Source organism: Pithys albifrons, chromosome 7, assembly GCF_047495875.1.
Source record: "Pithys albifrons albifrons isolate INPA30051 chromosome 7, PitAlb_v1, whole genome shotgun sequence".
Taxonomy (NCBI): Eukaryota; Metazoa; Chordata; class Aves; order Passeriformes; family Thamnophilidae; genus Pithys; species Pithys albifrons.
In genome coordinates, this window is record NC_092464.1 from 45,164,084 (window position 1) to 45,188,191 (window position 24,108).

Here is a 24,108-nt window from a genome sequence, read left to right on the forward strand (position 1 = left end):
AGAGGACATGCTCAGTTCAGAATTCCTCTTTAAGAGCTGGGGTGGGAGGAATCCTGTCAGGACCATTTGATGGTTAGTGTTCTCCAAACTATTGAGTCTGTTGGGTGAAATACCATCTCCAACAGTTTCTCGGGTGGAATTTCTTTAACTCTCTTTGGCATTGCTACAAAATCTGAGCAAGAACTTGCCAATAATCTTAGTCTCATATTTCCAAAGTCCTGTGCAATGAATGCAGTTCCAAATATTTATCAGTGTATCTTCTCTACCATGAAAACATTCATTAAAACTAGCGTGTTTTAAGTAACACTTCGGGTCAGCAGATATGTTGTATTATAAACGGTAGTAACTACCTTACTATAATAAAAATCCACCCCTTGCTGACAGATCATTTGCAAAGAGAGAAAAAAGGGTTAAAATAACTGCAATAGTTATTTCAACCACTTCTAACAAAGCACAACTAGAAGTGGAAGTTCATTCTACTTTTGCAGAATGATTCGTGGCCTGGATTTAACCATCAGTCATTACCTAAATTGTAAACCATCTTTTTTGGATATAAGCCATAGATTAAACAACATTATTCCTGCTAATAGTTATTAATCAATATTTAATATATTGTAAATAACATTTCTTATAAAATTACTATAACCAAATTATATTAACACCAGTAAACATGAGTGTTGAGCCCCAACCCCAGGCTTTTTGATGTGGACTAATGTAACTTGGAAACAACTACATTGTTTTAAAGGCAATCAGCTAGTTCAGGCCCTTACCCGTTTTGTATAATGATGCATGATTATATGGAGTAGGAACAAAACTACTTCAAGGAGTTCAATTAGGCAATCTCTTTTTTTCCCTTTAGCAGGGAGGAAATGCTTTTGACAGAAGCTCCTCTTTGTTCATTAATATATCTCTCCAGCACTATAGGAAGAATCATGAAGGGCCGGTGGATACTTCAGGACGACATTCTTATGAGTGGATGTTAACAATCTCTATAAAAGCTACCCACAGAGAACCAGCATCTCCTGCCATTAATGCAGGCACATTAAAAATCAGTGAGAGTCTTTTTTCTTTCTTCCAACCATTGCTTTTTATTTTTACATATCAACAGCCATTGAATTTGAAATGTGACAGGAGGGTTTCATGATACATTTAATGCTGCAAAGTTTAAATCCCAGCCCAAAAGCTGTGCAGGTTTTGAATAAACCTAACATTACAGTGAACAGCATCAGGAGATTGGTGGGGATGCAAGATGAAGAAACATTTTTATAAGCTGTGGTGGCACTCAGTGCTTGTGTCCATGCATTGTCTTTTACCTGCAGTCTGAACATGTTTCTTTTTGGAGAAAGACAAAAGAAGAGCAGCAGAAAGAAAAGCAGTGTGGGATGGCTAGGAAAAAGCAGAACTATAGGTCTGAGGTGTGCAGGGGAGGGCACAATTCAAAGAACAGAGATTGGATCACCACCTTGGGGAACAGAGGTCACCAGTCATTGTCTTCTGTGTCCAACACTTTGTGCTCCCACAAAGCATTCAAGATGAAATCCAGGTGTCTGCTCCCAGGCCTCAGGCTGCCATGGCTGCTTCTGAGCTGCCTCTTCCCAAACCGACCGATGGGACGAACCCCACGGCCCACATACCAAAAAGGGTCGATCTCAGGACCTGGAATGCAAAGCAGTCAGTGAGGTATCTGCCACTGCACTGAGATGCAGCATTTCCTCATATCTTAAGGATATAGCCCAGGAGAAAAAGCAAGAGGAAAAGCTGCAGCCAGACAAAAAACTTTCTGATGCCTTTGAAGATTGCTTTCTATGGGTAGACCTCAAAGGAAGAGGATTCACATGCAAAATTAATTTTCATCCATCTGGGCTGCAAACTGCATTTTTAACATAAGCCAAATTATCCATCAGATTTTTCTGCAGTGTGTACCAGGTACGCTATTCCTACAAACTATAAAATCAACTGGATTGCAGAGGGGGCTCTGTGTGACAGGTAAACAATAAAAGTTAGTTAGTCTTCCCTTAATAAGTTGTTTTCATGTCACTTAGCAAGTTGGTTTCATGGGTGACCTTTTTTTCCTTTTAAAGCATCTGACAACTTCTTTTTGTAATCTAGTGCATTTCTGGACAGGTGTGGACAGGGGTATAGTTGTATTAAAAGACTAAAATATAGCAACAGGGAAATTTTGCAACATGCTGGAGATGATGCCACCCCAAGGAAATGCCTAGTCATTCTGAAGCCAGAGAACAGTAATGAATAGAAATAAATTACAATTTAAGTGCATTATATATCATCCCAGTCATACAAAAGTCTCGGGTAAGGCAAGAGGATTTTCCCCTGTGCATTTTCATGCTTGAATAGAGAAAATAAAAAAATTCACCTTGCCTTAAAATTTCTCCATAAATGCATCTTTTAAGTCTTTCAACTCAGTGTTTAACACCCCTCCTACCCAAGAAAACCCAAGTAACTTAGTTTTTTTCACCCATGTACCTAAAAACTGAGATTCCCAGTATCTCTAATCCCCTTTAATGGGGACGGGTGTTCCACTGAGAGCCCATGCACCTTACTCCCCATACCCCCTTTCTCCCACTTCACATACAACTATCAGCCTTTGCTCCTTGGGGAAAGATGAGAATTCTTGATATGATTTCCTCAAAAATCTTTTGGACCGCTTATAAGCTGTTACTTGGATTACATGGTATTTTCCCTCACCTGGCTTGCTTTCTTGTTATTATATAGCAGTAGTTGTGAACTACCTCAACTTTACACAACACAGCTGAAAATTTGGTGCTTATATATTTGATCTATACCACCTTACATTTTCTTGTCGCTCTTTTGCACATTAGTGCCTTCTCTGATATTTATCAGCAATAATGCTTGGTCAATTAAGGGCTGTGAGAAAGACATGAGGTTCTGTATACGCACTGACAAGTGTAAATGGAGGCACAGGGCCCCACACTAACATTTCACCATAGAAATACCTACATGGATTTGCTGCTGAACTTTGCCCGAGAGCCCAACCCTGATCCCTCAATGCAGCAGAGACTGCGGGGCCACCTCGTGGGAGCGCATCGCATTACGTCAGGTGAGATTCATACTTACTTCTGTTGTCTATCTGATGTTTAAAGGGCCTGCTCTGTCCTGAAGCAAAGGTGAGCGATACCAAGAGCACCAGCACATAGACAGTGACCAGCTTTAAGTGGTTTGGTGACCACTGGGCATGTGGTGTCCAGGAGATTGGATGCCACATGACAGAGCAGTGGTGGGAAGGCTGTAAGGAGAAACACATATGAGTTAAAGCTCTTGAGGTGAAGTAATACGTTAACTACAATGGTGTGTTCCTATCCAGCAGAGCCATTTCATGTTCTGTGTAATATTGATGCTGGGGATGTCCTGGGCATTTCTGTTTGAACGTAAAGGCTATACAGTGGTCCATCTACTGCAGTAAAAAGTGGAGAGTTTTTCTCTCTAGCAGTGAATACCCCTGTCGTGGCATCACAGGACACTCGAGTCCTGGCCCACAGCTCACTGCTGACTTCCATGTGGCCCTCTGTATGACCATGGGCAGTGGCACCAAAGTGTGTTTTAGGCACTACCACCAGCCTCCCTTCCTTGCTTGTAAAATGTGTCTAACATTTGTATTTTACACAATCTTTTTACAACTAAATGCATTTCAGTATGAAAAAGAATTATCCTCCTGTGTCATCACACCCAGCGTGCAAACATATGATTTCTAGTTATGGTTTCCACTCCAGATGTCCCAGTCCTGTAAATGCACCCAGATGCAACTGAATGAGAAATCCTTCCTGTCTTCCCCTGGGACAGGCTGGGCAGAACAGAAGGTGCTGAGCTGGAAAAGTTGCATCCAGGAGGTGAAGGAACTCAGGCTCAGGTTAGCACTGTCTGGCATTTTGTACAAGCTTCCTTACAGCAGTTTTCCCAGCTCTCATGCCAGGACAGTCTGTCTTGTAACATACAAGGTCTGCCTATATATTTGACAGCTTGGAGCCTCTGCCTACAGAACTCAGCAGGAGCCCTGTTTGCTTAAGCATCACTTACAGCAGATATACAAGCACAGAGCTATAAAAAATCCTCTCAGCTGTGACTACACACAAGCTTTATGTGTATGGGTGGGATTTTTCCCCTGTTGCTACCAAAATCTTTGCCTGCTTTCAGTACAGGCAGAGCAGGAAGGAAAATCTTTGATGCAAGATGCTCCCAATCAAACCTAACAGGCAACACAGCAAAAGCACGTGGAGAATTCGGTTGTGTCTTTCATTTAAATGCAGTCAAAAGCTCCTTAACCCTAGTGCTCAGTGAACGTTTCTTGAGGGCTTTTTCCCCACACTGACAGTTCCTTACCAGGCAGCTTAGAGGAAAGTGATTTTAACTCATGATTTCAGAACTGCGATTTAACTTTTTCTAACCTGAATATCTCATGACAATCAAAACTAATGATCTACATGGGGTGAATTCTGCCTTCAGTTTCAGCTGGGGTACATCTCTTCTTGCTCCACATTTAGCAATGCCTTAAGTTGAGTGAGACAAAAAGAAGGTGTTTTGAGGCATCTCTCCGGTGTGTTTATAGGGCTGCTGACAGGTTTTTCAGATTACCTGCACTCTGGTTTTGTAACTTGTTTTTTGGGACCCATTTTAGAGAAAGGAAGAGCTTGCCTTGAGCTCATTGTTGGTGAAAGACAAAAATACAGGGAAAAGCATTTAGCACGTGCTTTTTCCCAAGTAGTTCTGTGTCTCAATCTCCATCAGCTGGTCCTGTGCCTGAAGAAGCCATCCCAGCCACCTTCTACAGCACTGGTATTGAACGTTTTGCTCATACCCTTGTCCTGGCTATGGTTTCTGCAAAGCACATAACTCACTGCTCCTCAGTAAGTAACATGCCACCCCTAAATAATCAGGGGCTCAGCATAGCTAATTCACCCTAATTTTTCTTACTCCTGATTGTCCTACCCCTGTTTATATAGGAAGAAACACAGGTAGAGGTAATGCCACAAACTTGATTCTGAGCATTTCTAACATCCAGCTCCATCTTGTCACAAAGCAAAAAGTCCTGGTTTACCCATGCACAGTCCTTTCAAGAGTAATGTGGCTTAAAGACAGTCTGTGATCTCTGGAGGTCCAGACCTGCCTTTGCACACAGACCTGCAGCTTTGTTCTGAAGGCAAAATAGGAAACAAAAAAAAGCCCTTATACAGCCATTCTATGTGCCCTTCATTTTCAGCCATTAAATAATTTTGAAAAATTTATAAGACTATTTGTGACACAATTAAAAGTTTGGGGAATAATTCAGCATTGCTGCCATTTGGTCACCTTGCCAGTTCTGCTTGGTGCCTAAGCAGAAAGAGTCTTTAAATTTTGGCAGAGCGACATCTGTTACAGCAGTCTGACAACTTCCAGTGACATGAGAGGGGAAAGTTAGAGCTACAATGACAGAGAAGCAGCAGTATCACAGCTTGCCATGGGTCTGCCTTACACAAGGAGTGGGAGACCAGCCTGGCTCTGCCTCTGGGCACACAGGGACTCTCAGCATACAAAACTCAACCTTTGCTGCAGATCCATCACCTACAAGCCTATCATGGTTGTCCTCTGGAACAAAAGGTGCTATTGAAACATTAAACCCTAAACCAGAATCTTACTGGAGACTGGGTCTGTGTACACTCCCTCCAATGCAAACATGAATAGTTTTCATGTTCAAAAGCAGCACTGGAAGTACCCAGGAGAGATCAGACCTGGGTGAGCCCAGACCTGGGTCCATGGCTCATTTCAGGGCCAATGAGAGGCACACAGCTGCACTGGAGGGTCCTGCCTGTGCTCTCCCTCAGCAGGGTCTCCTTCACTACAAAAACTGGACAGAAGTTACTGAGCACAGAGCACAGCTGTGTATGTAAGTGTAGGTAAGCTAAAGCCCCAAAAGAAAAAAGGTAAGCCCGCCAGAAAGAGCCCAGCAAGCACTGAAGCAGATAGAGGGAGGCACTCACCTGTTTGCACCAAAGCTGCTTTGCAGGTAGTTGCTGCTCCAAGCAGAAGCAGGGCAGCTGATGGGGGCTTGTGCCTTTTATACTGGAGGGAAGAGGGCTTGAAGCAGAGAGGGGGAGTCAAGAGGTGGGCCAGGAGGACGTCAGCAGTACTAGTGAGCATGATTTAAATGTACAAAAGGAGGGGTAGAGAACAGTGGCTCTATTAAAAAGCCACTGATCAGAGCAGGGGGCAGGGGTTGAGGGTGGCACCAGGGGTATGCAAGGGGGGCCTGGCAGGACACCTGGCTGAGGCCCCAGGCCCAGCAGGAGAGCAGAGGGGAGTGGGCTGCTGCCATGACCCTGTGAGCAGGCGAGACACAAGCAGCCAGGAGCAGCACCAGCTGCCACACTTTCTGCAGTGGAGAGCCAAGTTCTCTGTGCTGCCCGGCTAGCATGGTCTGTCTGAAGAGTGTGTCTGAAGGGTGAAAACACTCATGGCTGGGAATGAGGCATGGGGAGAAAGAGGAGACAGTGGGAAGCTCTCAGGCCCAGCAAGCTGGAACAATCAGTCCACATGCTTCTTCCCCAGCCCTTTGTTCCTCTTGCTGTTTTCCCATTTTTGCTTTTTGCTTGGGACCTTACTTGATGGCAGCTCTTGTTTCATTAAGCCCCTAACCCACAGCTGGGTCAACTCACCCACATATAAGTTTTAGGTCATTCTGCAGCACAGCAGCCAAGTAGCTGATGAAATCAGTTGTGATTCAGTGCTTAAGCAGGCGCTTCCCAGCTTAGTGGCAAAGAAAATGTCACCTGCATGAGGCTAATATGTCAAGCAATATTGTATTTCTACAACAGGCATCTCTTCTGAGTGGTTATTTTTAACTCTGTCTCTTGACTAACGTGTCATTGCAGCCTTGCTGTTACAGACCTTGCTGCTTTAAAAGTTAAGACCGTGAAGGTTTGCAGAGGAGCAGCAGCTGAACTGGCAGGTGTTTCACTCCTTGGGCACCGCCTGCAGAGAGACTGAGATGTGAAGCATTACTGGGCGGCCTGGGAACTGCAGACTCTCTCTTCACAGACACAGACTTGTGCTCCAGTCCTGCTGAGACTGATGACCTGAAGAAAGAATTTTTAATGCCGTGCTTAGAAATGGGGCTCTGAGGCTTGACCCTGTCCGTAAATTGAGACTGGATAGGAAATGCTGAAATCCCATTAGGACGAAGAAGAAGTTCAATAGGAAATCTATTGTTCAGTTTTCCTATAAAGATGCTTCCAGTTTGGAAAACCTCAAAGCATTGCTATTTCACTGCAGCCACCACTCAAAAGAAATGAGATTATTTTATTTCCCATGGACAGTTTGTTGGGTGCTTCTACGGGGAAGCATGATTGATATTTTACCTGACCCTGCCCTTACTCAGCATCCAGGCATCAAGTAGATGATCCCCCCACCAACACTTGGCAGAGGATGCTCACCAATTGTGAAGATTAAAGTAAATTTCTAATTTCTGGGTAATAGTTTGTTTTATGGGTATATGTGTGAACAAAAAATGGTAAAGAAGCCTGAGAAACACTTTCTATTCTCCAATTACTACTCAGTAACAGCTAAAAGAAGGGTCCTCCTCATCCAAGTTTCCAAGAGTTTTACTAAGACTATTCATGATTACAATTACAAAACATGAAGAGCACTTCAAGTCCATGATGGCATCAAAGGTCTTTTTACAGCTACTATAATCAATAATAGATATACATGCTTTCCTCAGAAACCTCCTTTTAGCATGTTCCCTTTGAACCTTGCAAACACTCCCCACCTAAAAATCAATAAGTATCCAAGAACCAGGCAGTGGCTGTGCTTCTGCCATGCTAATTTTGTGTGCATGTGTGTAGAGGGTATCTTCTTCGTAAGTAAAACTCTTCATGGTTTCTCATCATAGATATTTTTTCCTTACTGCTTTTCACATTTATTTTGACAAGAAAATGTGGGTATCCTTTCTCAATGTCTAGTGTGCAGTTGCTACAGTAAAGGGCTTTTTTCTCCAGGATATGCAGGACTCTGTCTTGTTTTGTTGTTTTGATAGTGACCCTAACATCTTAAAAAGGAAAGTAAAAGTCTTTTTCATCTCATTTACTCTTCCTATTTTTGCTGGCACTGCAATTGAGCTTTTCAATAGCACAGATCATTTTCACGGATTGTCACCTGCATGGAAGTTACCACATAAAACAAAATTATTCAATGTCTTCATGGTAACATGGTTTCCTTATTGGTAAATGCTGCCTGCAAAATGATATGTCATACAAAAACAGACAAAACACAAACCCCAAAAATCATTATTAGAAGAGCCACCATTTAAAATGCTCTAATATGATTACCTACCTTCATTTTGGCCCAGGGATCTACTGCAGTATCTTGGTTTTGACACTGTACAGCAAAGAACATCTATGGAAAACTCTAAAAACACTCCCCAATTTTGACATTTTGACCACTAACCTCTTCTTGCAGACCCTTGAGCCCTGAGATCCAGAGGCTTCCCAAGACATATGTTTCTTTGTGGTAGGCAGCCCTGATGGATGACTTCCCTTTCACCGTTGCTTTTCGAACCCGTGTAAATTCTCAGCATCTGCAAAATTGTGTGCCAAGGACTTCACAGCTCTTTCTCTGCTACGTAAAAGATACTGTGTATCTGTTCTGGACACACCACCTGCCAATTTCAAGAATTTTCATTTTTACTTTCATTCCAGTATTTTCACTTTCAGTCATTGTGACTTCATAAAAGGCTACTATGAAATGTTCTTAGCAATGAAGACTAATAAATTATGTTATGGTCTGTTTAAATGAGCCTCATCAGGCATTTCTCTTACCCAAGTACTATTTTACTCCATCCTCATTGACTGAATTTCATCATTTCTTTCCACCAGACCACAACTGAACTACCACAGTGCTATGCACTCAGAAGCTTCACAGAAATCATCTTGACTTCTCAGGCTCTTTTCAGGCAACCATGATTTCATTTTACTTTGTTACCCTGTTCATATCAGGGCTTATGCTTTGGCTGAGGAAAGCAACACAGCCCATGCAGCACAGAAATGTGAAAGCCCCTCAGACTTGGGGGGAACTGTTAAAGAGCTGTCAGGAAAAAGGATGTCATGAAAGACTGAACCAGAAAGACTATCTAGAGGACAGCTTGGTCTGTAGTGAAGATGCAGAGATTTGTGCATTAAAACTTCCATTCCTTTCCTTTTTCCGAGTGAGAGGCTGGGCACATGCTGTCTTTGTAGAAGATCCCTGGGAAGGACTCATGCCTCCACCACTTCCCTCCCTCAACACAGCCAAGGGCTCAGTTGGTTAAAACTTTGTTGTAATAATGCCAAGATCATGGGTTCAATCCCCTACGTGGGCCATTGACTTAAGTGTGGGACTCGATGATCCCTGTGGGTCCCTTCCAACTCAGAATAGTCTGTGAACTGTGAACTCATATAAAATTCCTTTGCAGGTTATGGGAACCAGAAGCTAGGCCGAGCTGCCTGCCAGCTGGAGTGTCTGTGTCTCGGTATGATGGCTGACCAGGGAGACACTGTGGGATGCAACTAAACCAAAAGGCAATGGATACACAGGTGGGAAGGAACTTCCCAAAGCTTAAAGAGAGGTTGGGCTTTTGGGGAGGAAATGGTCAGGGGGATGAATGGAGGTAATGGGAGGTTGGAGTGACCCCAGAGGATAAGGTCCAGGAAGTCTGCCACAGATAAATATTCTTTTGGAAGGTAGCACCAAAGGCCAACAGTGAACTTTGGATGCCAAACATTACCATTATTTTGCTCAATGAACTAGTCCAAAACTCCTTTTTTTTTTCCTGTACTTTGCTTGTAGGAGCCTCACACAAACAGAAGGTGAAAAACCTCAAAAGCAAAGACATTTCATGCAGCTGGATGGTGAAGCACACATGTTTTATTTCCACCAGCCCACCACTCCCACTGTTTCACATAGCAGCCTGCGAATAGTTTGCAAGTGCCATAGACTATTGCCTGACCCAGAATCTTCCCAGCCTTCTGTAGTGGGGTAGAGCACGACTTTCACTTGGGGAGTGAAATAAAAGATTACTGGTCTGATTTTGCTTGGCCTTGAATGAGAGCAGGGGATAACACTGACACTTGTGCTGCCTGGAGCTGGAAATTCTTAACTGATATTAACTACGAAGGATTTGATGATTGGTAAGAGGCCCTGGTGCATTGAGTTTGGAGAATTCATGCAAAGTTGTATTCAAACCTATTAAAAAAACATGTCAGTTTAAGCAACTACATGAAACTTCTAGTTATGTTTAGCTTTCAACTGAAACTGTTCCCTACTAATATTCAGGTTCAGAGAAAAGCCAGGACTAGCTTTTAGAGCTACTTTTTTCCTTTGAGAAAGAGGACCATCTAGTGGTTAATGTCAAAATTATCATGTTGTTTTCAACTATCATTGAGTAAGGAATGAACCTTCACATTTCAAACAAAAGCATGTGTATCTTGAAATCTGATGATGTACTGAAGCTCAGCCAAGCTACATATAAGCCTGATTCTCATGAATTAGGCTGGATATCCAGGTGTTTATCATCAGCACAATCTCCAGTTTGCCCAGTCTCCCAGTCAGCACACGCTTACTGGAACAACTTTTTAGTAGCTGGGCAGCTCAAGCATAGCCTACAGCTCAGGGCATCAGCCAACCCCCAAAAGCCCTTCCTCAGCACACTGTGGAGGCTTTGCATCAGAGGTAGAGCTTGGATCAAAGAATACAAGTCAGGGTTGGCATGGTTACAGCCACCTTCAAAACTATTCTGCTAATGGGAGAGGGAGGGTTTCTTCTGACACTTCTGCTATTCTTTCTCCCAGCTAGAAAGCCACCAGGCAGCCTTCTGATCAGAGGTTCGGGATGTGCAGATTCCAAATGGAGCTGGATGTTGCAGTTAGAGTCAAGGGGAGGAGGGAAGACTAAAATTCAAGAAAAAAAACCAAGGATGGAAATACTTTTGCATATCTCTCAGGCATCCAGCACTTTGACATTATTCTCAGAATGCCAATATTAGGCCAGCAAAGGCCAGCTTCTGGTGCTGGAGTGGAGCAGATTTTGTGCGTGGAGTAGTTGTAAGATGGAAATTAGTGCTGCTACATGCCATTTGCACATTTCATGCACAATCACTTTGTCAGGAAACCTGAACTGCTCTTTTAACACTGAATGCTTCAAGCAGTAATTGGGTTTCCAGGTTGTCACAGAGGACAGGTCAGCATGCAAGTCTGCCATTTTCTGGTAAGGCAGATTACAGGACCAGGTACAGCAGATCTGCCTACAGCAGCAGGCCTTAATTAAATTAAATTTTGGCTTTGAAAAGCTCCTAAGGAATAAAACTTAAAATATTAGGCTGCCACTGTAGCATATATATCAGAATTGCGTCTGTAGGAAGTGAAAACCAATGTTCATTCTGGTTACTATTGAGGGGTAGCTGCAGGTAAGGTTGGCCTTGTGCATGTGCACAACCAAAGACAGATGTCATACAAAGTATTAAACTAAGCACAGTTTTAGCCCCTTTTTTTTTCCTGATGCAAGGCTTTATTATGGCATTCCTAGCCCATTTTTCCTACACAGCAATTCTCTGGAAGAACAAAGTTTCTCCCACTGGTCTGCATTACCCATTGCTCCTCAAGGGCATCTGAAGTACTTCCGAGGGTACCCAGTGAAGGTGCACTAGGGTGACATTTTAAAGTGTACTTTATGGTTTCAGTGTGTCATATTTATCATCTATATGCCAGTGAGTCCCTAGTTTTAATCCCTACAGCTCATCAAGTAATAAATAACCTCTAATGATTCACATGCAGCTTGACAGATGAACTGAAATACAGTGAAAGGCAAGCAAGGGGATCTCTAATTGCTATTCATAACCAGGTCTTGCAACTATTACATTTAAATAGCTTGAAGCCACGATCAAGTTAATTAGAGATGATGTTCTTTTTTGCTGGCACCATAGTTGGCAGGTTGTACATTACTCATGAAAAGACAAGAGTCTCATTCCCAATCCATTGTTTAAACTGTGATGTCCAATATTAGTGAATGAGATTAACTCCAGCCTCAGCTCTAGGACAATTAGCCATAATCTGAATTTTAAAAATTAAGCAACAGCCCCTCTTTTCTCCACTTAGGTTTCAAACCTATTTTAATTGCTTCTATCTTTTTTGTTTGCTGCTGTTTGCCATGTCTGCTTTGCCCACCTTTCTTCAGCCTGGCGTGGCTGGAAGCCCTTGTGACCAGGACTTTCTTGAGCAGCTGCTCAAGAGCAACAAGAAGGACTCAGTCAGGACAAAAGAACCCAGAACATCTGTCTAGGGGCAATACCAAGAGAAGCACATCTCCAGCAGGATGCCACCTGTCTCTGCCCACAGTCACTGAAGTTTGGTGCAAGGTGGTGGCACAGACTGCATTTGTGTCAGACCTTAGTGACAGACATGACACAGAAACCTGCAGCTCCCTCTGAGGACAGCAGAGGGAGAGCTCTTTGCATGGACACAGCCCCCCAGAGACCCCACCAATGCTCATGGACAGTGTGGCAGACTGCCAATGGAAAAATAAGAGCGCTGGCCACCATCTTTTTTATAACTGCTGCCCAGTACATGCCAAGCTGTGCAGCTAGGGTTTGTTTCCATTTCCTCAGCAGTTGCCAAGGTTTACAGTTCAGAACTATTCATTGTGGATCAATTTTAAGGATAAAAAAATCACATATTCTTGGCTTAAAAAGGAGCTCTGTTGCTTCCCAGACACTAAATCTCATTTGTCTGTAAACAGTAGGATGAAATCCTCAGATGCCCAATTAGCCCATAGGACTGGATTAACCCTGCAGTGAATTAAATGTAAAACTATTTTACATGTATGAGGATTCAAAGTAAGCACAAGAACTGACACAGCAAGCTTGTCTAACCCTGCAGACTCAGACTTGGGATTTGTGTCTGAAGACCCATTGTCCTCTTATCTATAGCCAGGCCTGTCCCCAGACTCTGTCCTCTTTGGTTGTCTGAGCAAAACTGTTGTAGTATTATGCAAGTGGAGTGCACCTGATGTTTTAACCTTTGAGATATTTTTTTAACTCAAACCAGTTTGCTGGTCTGGCTCATCCCAGTGCCCCACAGACACCACCACTGGTCCAGCCAAGGCAACAAATACAGTGGCTGGGAGGAAAAAAGGATGATGGACTTGCTTTGCCACTACGAAAAAGGTTCATGGGATGATGATGGGAGAGAAAAAGGTACAACAAAATCTTGCAGAGAGATGTAGAATTATCAAAAATATATGAGACAAAAAATTTTTGCATGAGTAGTAATGTAGTTCTCCAAGACAGGAAACTGTGACTGAAGGAGATGCCTCAATCTCTTGTCCCAGCCTTTGCAGCTTACTTGGGAAAGACTTAACCCTCCTCTACAGCTCATACTGCAGTGAAAGGCTTCATCAGTGTGGGTAGTAAAAGGTAAGCAGAGGTTTTGTACCACAGCAAATGGCCTTGCTTTCCTCATGGGAAAAAAGTTCCTTGCAAAGTGCCAGGACCAGAAACTTTCTTAGACCATTGCACATTGGCATTCATAAAACTACTGCAGTGCTGATCCAGGTCTTGGATCACAGAAAGGAAATATCCCTCCGATTTAAGAGGACTGAAGCTTAGCAAAAAGCCAAAAGAGGGAAAAAATTACAAGAGAAATACAGGTTCTGGCAGTTGTGCCAATGCAACTAGGTTACTGTACATCTGCAAAGCCATTAATCATCTCCTGAGGACTGGCAAGTTTTGTAACACCTGCACACCTTTTCAAAGGCAAATCTTTCCCATTGCAGCCCTTACACTGCTGATGTTCCCTCAAAACAGGGATGGTCAGTGGGCAGCTGTCGCATGAGTGTCCTGTGGGGCCACACACAAGCCACCCATCGTGACCCCTGGGACCAGGGAACAGCATCTGTGCCCACCTGGGAGGGAGGGCTGGGGTGCAAAGCTCACTGAATCACAGAACTGTTGGGGTTGGAAGGGACCTCTGGGCATCATCCAAGTCCAACCCCCCTCCCAAGGCAGAGTCACCTCGAGCAGGTGACATGGGAATGAGTCCAGGTGAGTCCACAGCCTCCCTGGGCAGTTGTTCCAGTGCTCTGCCAGCCTCAGTGGGAAGTTGTTCCTCTCACTGAGGTGGACCTTCTTGTCATTCCAAGTTGTACCCAAAGTGGGGATCCAGGTATTTTATGGGGTGCTGACTGACTCCGCCAGCATATTCAACACTTAAAGCAGCATTTTGTCTAGTGAGGGAGCCCTGAAGGAGGGGCTTTTCCAATGTATTTCAGTGGGGAAAGGGGAAGTGCTCTCCCAATTTCAGATTGGCTTGAGAAGCACCCAAGCCAAAGGGTGCCGGCCCGGCAGGGTGACTTTTGGAGGGGCTCCATCAGCTGCAGTGGTGCTGTCAGGGCCCTGCTGGGGGAACAGCGAGGGGAGGGAGGGCACTGAGGTGCTGCAGAGAAGGGCCATGAAGTGGTGAAGGGTCTGGAGAACAAGTGTGATGTGGAATGGCTGATGAAGTTGGAGGTATATAGTCTGGAGAGGGGGACAGGGAAGGAGGCTCAGAGGAGACCTTATTGCTGTCTACAGCCACCTGAAAGGAGATTGTGACCAAGTGGGGATTGCTCTCTTTTCCCAAACAACTAGTGGTAGGAGAAGAGGACATAGTCTTGAAGAGGTTTAGGTTGAACATCAGGGGGAATTTATTCACAGAAAGGATGATTAGGCTTTGGAATGGTCTGCCCATGGAGGCGGTGGAGTCCCTGTCTCTGGAGATGTTTAAGGAAGGACAGTGTGCAATAGTGCCCGGTGTAGCTGCCATGCTGCTGTCGGGTCACGGATCATCTCGGGGGTCTCTTTCCCCCTGCACAACTCCAGTTGGGTGGCACTGTCCGGTGTAGCTGCCATGCCGTGTTGTGTCACGGATGATCTCGGGGGGTCTCTCCCCCCAGGGCTGGGCGGCAGTGCCCGGTGTAGCTGCCATGCTGCTCTTGGGTCACGCATGACCTCCGGGGGTCTCTTCCCTTCCGCACGGCTCCGGTTGGGCGACAGTGACCGGTGTAGCTGCCGTGCCGCTGGTGGGTCACGGATGACCTCGTGGGTCTTTCCCCCCAGGGCTGGGCAGCAGTGCCCGGTGTAGCTGCCAAGCCGCTGTTGTGTCACGGATAACCCCGGGGGTCTCTCCCCCCGCACGGCTCCCGTTGGGCAGGGCCGTGCGCGCCCCCACGCGGCTCCGCCATGTTGTGCGGCGGGCGGTGCCGGTGCCGGTGACGGGGGGCGGTGCGGGCCGGGGCGGGGGGGTCCCTCCCTTCGTCTTTCAGTCCCCTCTGCGCCGCCTCCTTCTCCTCCTCCTGCTCGTACTCCTTCCTCTCCTTCTCGCCCTCCCTCCCGGTTTGGTTCCCCCGCGTCCCTCTGCTTTGGCTACCCCACCCTTCGCTCCTTGCCTCCCGCGGACCGCCCCCTCCTTGCACTGCGGATCCGGAGCCGTGCCCCGAGCCGACCCGCTTCCCCGCAGCTCCAGCCTCTCGCCGCAGAGTCGCATGTCCTCGATCCAGAACCTCCAATCTTTCGGTAAGAGCCGCGGGCCCCCGCCGCCCCCGCAGCCGCCCAGCACAGCCGCTGACGGCCCCGAGGCCCCCCGTGCCCGCCGCCCCCGCCGCCACACCGGGCGCTGTCGCTGTCCCCGTCCCCGTCCCCGAGGGCAGCGCCGCCCGTCCGTCCTTGGCCTCGGGACGTGCTCGGTGTGTGCGGCGGAGAGACCTGGGGCGGCAGCTCGGCCCCCTCGCTGCTCCCGCAGGAGATGCGGCTGCTGCTGCCATGTCTGTGCTCTGACACCCCCACCAAGGGCTCGCATCCTCTCCCGAGGAAGGGAGTGATTTCCCCTCGGTTCCAGCTGTTTGTTGCTTTTCTGCCTCATCTTATCCTTAGCAATGTCCCAAAACATGATACAAGGTTATTGTCTCTATAAATCGAGCTATACAGATGGCAGGTCGTTTCTCTTACATCAGTAGGGAAGTTTGATCGTGCCAGGCCATCGTTCTCCACCCTCCTTATCTATAGGCAGCAGAAGTGAGCTAGTTGGCACTTTATACAGTAATTTTGTCAGACTTTGGTCGCAGCTTTGACTCCAATCTTCTGCACGTATAAGCCATGTGAGAAGGTTATGTTAATCACTGGGAGCTCACCCTGTGCTTAGGAAGGTGCTGCCCAAAGGATTTGTTTGCAGGGATCCAGTGTTAATATCTACAGTGCTGGCTTATCTCTATCCTAGAGCCCTAAACTTTGACAGGTGATCTTTGTATATCTCCAACCTGGAGTTCTAAACTCTGCCAAGAGATCTTTATTCCAAAGTCCTCTTTTTCTTTCACTTTGACTAAAATTTTCTATTAGTGTTTGCCTCGCTGTGGGGCAAAGTAAAAATCAGCATTCAGCATGGTTTAAGAAATGCCTTAGTAGAAGTTAAGCTACTCAAGATTCCCAGTGCTGCACTTTCTTTTGGTGCTTGAATCTTCATCCTGCTTTCAGTTCCCCTAATGCTCTTGTCATTCTTGTTTCTACAGGGTCTGTCAGTCTGCAGATGAACTACTTCTTTCTGTGTTTCTGTTGAAGTTTTACTCATTTGGGCCATTTCTTTCGAGTGGATAGCAAACTTGATCAGTTTTTAGGTCTGAGTTCTGGATGGAAGTTTGGGAAATTTTAGTTAGCATGGCTGCTGAACCCACATGGACTCTTCAATATCAATAAAAAATTTGCTTGTGATCTGTCTTAAAAAGTAATAAAATACTTCATACTTCAAGGTTTATTTGGAGCTACTAATTAGGAGACTTGTGGAGCTGTAAAATTTTTTGATTGAGCGTTAAATATGTTTTTTGTGGAGTACAGAGAATAAGAAGTATTAATGCAGAAACTCCCCCTTCTTTCTAAATGCCTTTCTTTTTCATCTGTGCTAGATAAATTTTAACCTTGGAAGAATTTGAGAACTGAGAGTTCTGTATTCAAAGCCTAAATTAATTCTGTTACAATTCTTGCCTGAAGCTTCTGACTGGAAGAGTGCTGGCTTACAGACAGCCTCTGACATCTGTTAGTTTGTCTGTGTTTTGTTTCTATTAGTAACCAAGAAATACATCCCTCCCTTAAAGTGCTGGTAGTGTGGTAGTTGTCACAGTATAAGACTTCCTGCTGAACCTGTAAGGGCGTGTGTGTACTAGAGCTTTTTATTTTTGTATACTTGTCAGCTGATCTGATAAGCGATACCATTGCTTTATTTCACTTTAAATGCCTGCAACTGTCTAAAACTTGTATGCACTTGACGTTCTCTCAGAAATACATTTTCAAGTTCAGAGCTGCAGGATTTACAGTTTGCAAGAAACATTGAAGTAAATTGTTTTTATCTGGGAAGGCATTGAAGAAACTGGATGTGTGGTAGTCAAGAGTGTTGTTCTGAGTAGCTGGTTTAATGTGACTTAATACAGCTGTAGAAAAAGGCATCCCAATTTTAACAGTGTGTTTTTAAACAGGGAGAAAACATCAAGATTAAACCCCTAAACAATAATAATTTTTTGTGAAGTGAGAAACTTCCCAGATAATTTTGAGCTTGGGTGTTTTCCTCTGTGGGAATGACGTGCATCTTTCTGCCTCCTGCAGACCCCTTTGCTGATGCAACAAAGGGCGACGACTTACTCCCGGCAGGGACTGAGGATTACATTCATATAAGGATCCAGCAACGGAACGGAAGAAAGACACTAACAACTGTCCAGGGAATTGCAGATGATTATGACAAGAAGAAACTTGTGAAAGCTTTCAAAAAGGTAAAGTTGCTGATTTGATTTAGTAATACAGATATATAAAGGAGTGTGATAGCTTTTAATGTTAAATAACCCAATGTTTGTTTTATTTCATTCTTATCAATGCACGTCACTTTCATGTTCAGGTTGATCCCTTTCCCTGTCCTCCTCAAAACACCTATCAGTGTCTAGTGAGACTGATCTTTGCCAAAAAGTTAAACATTTCTATCCTATAAAGAAGTAAATAAAAAACATTTTGAATGTTTCATTACAATTTCACAGATACATGGCTTTGTTGATAGGAAGAATAAAACCAGTTTAAAGTAGAACTGGTTTTGCATTCCTGCCTCTGTTACAGCTGGGTTACTGTTCAAAATGGGGACCTTTAGTTTTGCCAGGATAAAAATACATATTTTAAAATAGTGTGGAGTTGAAAGGCTGCATTTTAGGACTTTTTTTTACGTTCTTGCAGTGATTGTTGACTAGTTCCTTCTGCACAGTAGCTAATCCTGTCCTTGCCTGAATTTACCATCAGCAGCTTAGTTTGTGTATGTCTGCATCAGCAGATATATTCCATTTGCTCTCAAAACCAGCAAAATAGATTTAGCCTTTGTCTGGCTCATCATCAAAATTTAGTAAGCATCTTCTGAGACAAAGTTCTCCTGAACAAAAATGACTAAGCAAAATCATGATGTACATCAGATGTCTTACAATATAATATGAATGTTTCTCTCTAGAAATTTGCCTGTAATGGTACTGTGATTGAACATCCTGAATACGGTGAAGTTATCCAGTTGCAGGGTGACCAAAGGAAGAACATTTGCCAATTCCTCTTGGAGGTGAGGGACTGCAGATAAATACTAAACCTCTCTGGAAGCAGTGGAGTGGCAGGTGATACTGGTGCTAATTAACCAGCTAAAGATGTCCACTATAGTTCCCTTGCGTTTTAAGCCAGAAAGTAAAATGACACTTGCACAGTGAGAGTAAACCTCTGGTAAGAATCAAAGCACTGCAGAACAGCTTTAGCCTGTCACAACACACCACGTGTTCTCTGGCAGTGCAACTTGATTCTTTGTAAAATCAAGTGTTTGATTCAAACCATAATCGTGAAACTGAAAACACTATAAAGAGGCTCACTGATGTAAATCATGATGCAGAGTTGTTACACTGTCAAAGAATAAGCCGTAGGACTACAGAACAAAATAGGTATCTGATAAGTTTTCCTTTTGTGTAGTCAGTTCTTCTGCTTGGCCCAGAAACATTCTGGAACCTAGAAACATGTTTTCTTGAGTATATACTGTATATTAGTTTCTTTAATCAAAGTATAAGATTGTGGTAACTTGATATATCTGTAATACCCTAAGTATGTAAGCTTTACTAAAATACGTTGCTTTTCTCCTTCAGATTGGCATTGTCAAGGAAGAACAACTGAAAGTCCATGGTTTCTAACATACCTGTACACTTATGAAGAACCCTGCAATATTGGTCTTACCTAACCTGACTCTTCTGTGAAAAATGAATCTTTGCAGTGAATGGACTTCCCTGTTACCTGAACATTTACAATTTCATTCAGATTTGCATGACTGCATGAAACAGGTGGTGTGTAGACTAGTAACACATAAGAAAACTTCAGTAAGGTGGTAATGAAGACACTTTGGAACTTTAACACATTTCCAATGGAAATGTATTAGTGATGGTTGTTTAGTACTCTCCACCTGACTTAAATGTATGAGTTGTATTCAAATAGTGTGTGTTGTTGCTTAAAAATAAAAGTTTGTTCATATGTTTTCTGGGATATCCGAAATGCTTTAGCTTAAGTTTTAAATCAGCACTGCAGCCTTGCTGAAGAAGGACTGAGCTGCTTTATGGCAGGTGTAGCTCACTGCTCGTTGAAGAAGTTGGAAAATCTACATGATGAAGTATTAGCTGAATTATCATCCTGTAGCTGTAAGACTAGAGCTTTGAAGTCTGTAGTGTAGGTGTATCTTAGTTGCAGCATAATAAGACATAAACTGTTCACTGAGTAAGTAACTGAATCTTCTCTAAAATTTATTGCAGTGACTATGAGGTTTTAATGTGAAGCATAGTAGGGGATGAAATAAGCTGAACTCAAGGTTGCTGTTACAGAGAACATGCTAAATATCCAGATTTTACACAGTATTCCCAAAACATTTGAAGAGTGGACGGCTTATTGTATCTCCTCTGAGTGAGGGGGAAAGATACTGAGTTGGCTTCTGCCATGACTGTGCATTTAATGTTGGCAAGCAGAGTGCTTTAATGAGCTGGTAGTGTTAGCTGCAGGAGTAAGGAAGGTAAAAGGCTCTACAATACCCTTTCTTTTGGTATGAAAAGTTTTGTTGGGATCAAAAGTTGATATGGAGGATTTTGTGATGGTGTTTGACTTGCTACAGAAAGCTGATTTAGCCTACTTTCCTAGAAGGCAGTTCATTCAGTGGTGAAAAATGCAGATCTTGTCTTCCTTTCGAGATAAACATGAAAATTTTCTCTGAAGCAATTCAAAATATGATGAGCTTTGAAACCATAACAATAGTGGGAAATGTTTAAGAAACTTAATGTAATACCATGTATTCTCTGGAAAGGAAGAAAGAAACATTTATTTACTGCTAAGACTTACTAGTAACTTAGCCAGAAAAAAACCCTGTTGACTCCCTAAGTAAACATCAATAATAGGCAAAACTATATTACTTAATATCACGTGTACCTGTACTTTTGCCTTTCTAAACAGAAATGCTCAATTTTAACTCATTTGAACCTTTTTTTTTCTTTTTTAGATTTCTGAGTTCAAATATGAACCCTTATGGCACTAGCACCAGGGACCATTACATGACAATTTCTTTCTCCATCTGGTCTGGATAATTCCACCTGTAAAAATGTAGTATCCAGCCTTACAGATCTTAACTATTCCAGAAAAAGGATGTTCAGAAGATTGTACACTGTTAAGGTATAATCTGTTCAGGAGGAAGGAATGCCTGCTGCAAAATACAAAATACCCACACACCAAATGAAAATCCAAAAATAAGTCTTATGCAAGTCTTGCAGATTAGCAGAATAAAGTCATTCTACTGCAAATTTATCTAGTCCTGATTCTTAGGTGCTAAAGTAATTAATCTTTTAGGGTACATAGCACTTTGTGATTTTCATTTTATCACATGCCTGGAAAAGTGATGTTCTCATCTAAAGCTTGTTCTGCCCAAGAGGAAAACCAAGCAATATCTTCTACTATTTCACTGCTATTACATGAGTACTTCTAGTGGGCTTTGAATTGGAGATTAACAAATGACAAGCATGTCTTGTGTTACTGAGTCAGTCTTCATTTCACATGGCATTCCGTTAACTTCTGCTGCCTAAGCTTGAGTCATCTCTCCATAGTCATTCTGCTTGAATTTATAAGAAAAACCTTTTGTTCTTCATCCTCATTTAAGAATCCTTTCTTGCAGTTGATAGGTGGCTTGGTTTTTGTGCTTTAGGGGAAATGTTTGTGTTTTGACCTTTGAAGGGCAAAATTAAAAGGAAAGGGAGTAAGAAGTAACATATTTGAAGTTTGCAAGAGATGAGATTTGTGAAGGCAACAAATCATTTAATCTTTCTAGAAGAAAAGCAAAAATTTTTCGCCTTGAGTATTTTAAACTAGAACAGTGTCTCTAAGATTGTAATTAGCCTTTTAATGAGCCCTAACCTCTTTGTATGTTCTAGATGAAAGATTTCATCAATTTCATGTTTTGTTATATTATTCTGAAACTTTTGTCAAAGCTAAACTTATTTGGAATACATATCTGTGTTTCAAGAATGCTGAAAATGAAGGCTTTGGAAAAGAACCATTTGAAGTACTGCCATGAAAATCTGTTTTCACAATGAGGGCAGGTTTCAATCTTTTCATTTGTGCCAAAATAGGTTAAAAATGGTAAAGGATGTGACCTATAATTGTAGAGGCAGTAAAAGGGAGCTTATAATAGAAAACACTTTTGAAATTCACTAGTAAGACTTGGGACTGGCCAAGCTCAGACTGTGAAGAGTAGTGGTTTCTTTCTGTTGGAATGTTGTGAAGTCTGTGTCCTTCAGACCTGAAATCAAGACTGCCTTCATAGTGATACCCAGGCTTAACCAAAAGCTGTTACTGGATGTAGAAACTGCTTTTCAAATTCCCAGTCTTGTGCATAGTTATGTTAGGCTGTTGTAACTGACTCTGAGCTGATACACTGGAGTAAGGTGTTGCATAAATAAATTCATTAAACTGCCTGTTCTGAGTCTACATCTACTTAATGCACCACACCTGTAAGCAATTAAGCCCTCACCAAACAGTGGCAGCAGTCCTTATTTGTAGAATATGGGATTTAGTAATTTAAGTCTGTAAGCTGCCTCCTTCCTCTTGCTGTGTAAATTAACAGGCCCTTGACTGTCACCTGTGTTCTGCTAAATTTGTCCATGTGTCTCAGGGGTGATCATGAGGAGCACAGCAATGAGCAGGTAATGATTTACTGAAGTGGAAGTACCTTTGAAAAGAGAAACGCCTGGGTTGTGTGTATGTGTATGTTATTCATTGATTCAGTGGCTTTGCTTAAACCTTGGTTCTTGCACAGCCTAAATGAAAACCGGTTTGTTTGGGAGAGGGAGAAGGGAACTCCAGAGGAAAAAAACTGCCTTTATAGTATGTTTATATGTGAGATCTGTTTTCATTAACTTGGATTCCTGGACTGCAAGACCTGTATAACGTTGTTTCTGTCTCTCTATCTTTTAAAAATTCTGGTTAAGCTTCCCTGAGAGTTTGGCATTTAAGGTTCTAAATACATATAAAGCAATTATAAAACTTGTGAAGAGTTGTTGAAGCTTAAGTTTCTAATATTTGAAATAGTAATAATTAGGCAGAATACTTAATTTTGTCCTATACTGCCATCCTGCTGTAGTTGGTGTGTAGTTGCCCTGCAGATGCGTGTGTTACTTGCAGAGGTGCCGGTAAGGGGATATCCTTGTTGAAATGCCATATACCCTGTGTGTAGTGTTTGTAAGATCTTGTCTAACATGCTGCACTCTTACAGGCTGTACCACTCTAATTTTACAGTGTGGGAAATAGGTAGAGTTCCAGTCAGCAATTGTTTTCCTTAATCCTTCTTGGAAGGCTCTCATGGCTCAGTAGTTCCTCACACTGTGTGAAAATATATACAAGATTGGTATTTATCCAGTTAGAGAATGGGGAGGCCTTATTTATAGATCACTTTGGGATATAGTAGGGGTTACTGTTGGTTACTGTCCCTCTTATGTGTTCAATGTTGATTAGTGTCACTGAGTGTTCCTCTAAACTAGTGTGCTGTTGCCACTAGGAAAATGGAAATAGTCTTAGAGGGTCATGTGTATTTAAGTACCATGACTCTTTGTACATCCATACTCAGTTTAGTTAGGAATGTCTCCTCCACACATGGCAACATAAAAGGTTGTTTTCCAAGATCAAAACCTCAAAACCCCCAAAAATAATCTCAAGAGAGAATTTGTACGTGGCTTGCCTTTTTGAAGTTTGCTACATGCCTGTCATTGAACTCTTAATGAACAAGTCTTAACCTGTATTGGAGTATTACTACAGAACTGAGACAACAAAGGCTTTTGAAATCAAGTGTGCAAATGTTATTTGATATCTGCTTTTCTAAAACAAATGGAATTTTATGCTGTTGTTAAGGAGGAATTTTTTTTGGTGGAAGATAAAAGCATAATTTAATAATGATGTGTGATTCTTACGTAATTTCTTCAGGCTTTGATTTCTTCAAGAAATGTTGTATGTCCTTGCTTAAATTTCTACCATAATCTGTACTAACCAACTTAAAAATACTATGACTTGTCCTGAAATATCATAGCTCTAAAACAAGATGATCTTAATGGCTTGAGGTCTAAAATTTTGTGTAGGAAATCATCTAATTTCTTGAACAAGCAAAATGCACCGTGTTTTAGGATGAAGCCAGTGCTGAAGTCTGGTCTCAGCTATTTTAGAATGTCTTGCATCTGTGAAATGTGACAGCACATTTCTGAAATTAATTTGGAGTCTGATTAAAACTACTTGTGCAGACAGTAAATGGTTGAGGTTTTTTCCATTTTAGGCCATCTGCGCTGTGATTATGTAAAAAACCCTCAAAAACACAACGTAGGATCCAGGCTCAGTTCGCCAAGTTCTGAACTCGGTAGATGTGGTTGCAAGTAGAAAGGTCGTGCTTGTCAAAGGCAGGGTTTAGCTGTCAGCTGTGTTTGTGGTCCCTCTCACCACTGGATGGGGAATAGATTTGTTCCTACAGCAGCACACACAAGCAA

General features: G+C 42.9%; 1 protein-coding gene across 2 annotated transcripts; it reads left to right on the top strand.

Annotated features, from left to right (window-relative positions):
• The first annotated feature begins 15,298 nt into the window (after positions 1-15,298).
• On the top strand, positions 15,299-22,056 carry EIF1B (eukaryotic translation initiation factor 1B). Of its 2 annotated transcripts, XR_011698335.1 has the most exons (5): positions 15,299-15,586; positions 17,660-17,823; positions 18,537-18,638; positions 19,204-19,395; positions 20,592-22,056. XR_011698335.1 is itself a non-coding variant. In XM_071561334.1 (4 exons), exons 1-4 carry the CDS (start codon positions 15,556-15,558, stop codon positions 19,246-19,248), a joined length of 342 nt encoding a protein of 113 aa, XP_071417435.1. In that variant the 5' UTR covers positions 15,299-15,555; the 3' UTR covers positions 19,249-22,056. The 2 variants fall into 2 exon arrangements, 1 of the variants encoding a protein (XP_071417435.1); XM_071561334.1 differs by having other exon boundaries at positions 19,204-22,056.
• The last annotated feature ends 2,052 nt before the right edge of the window (positions 22,057-24,108 follow it).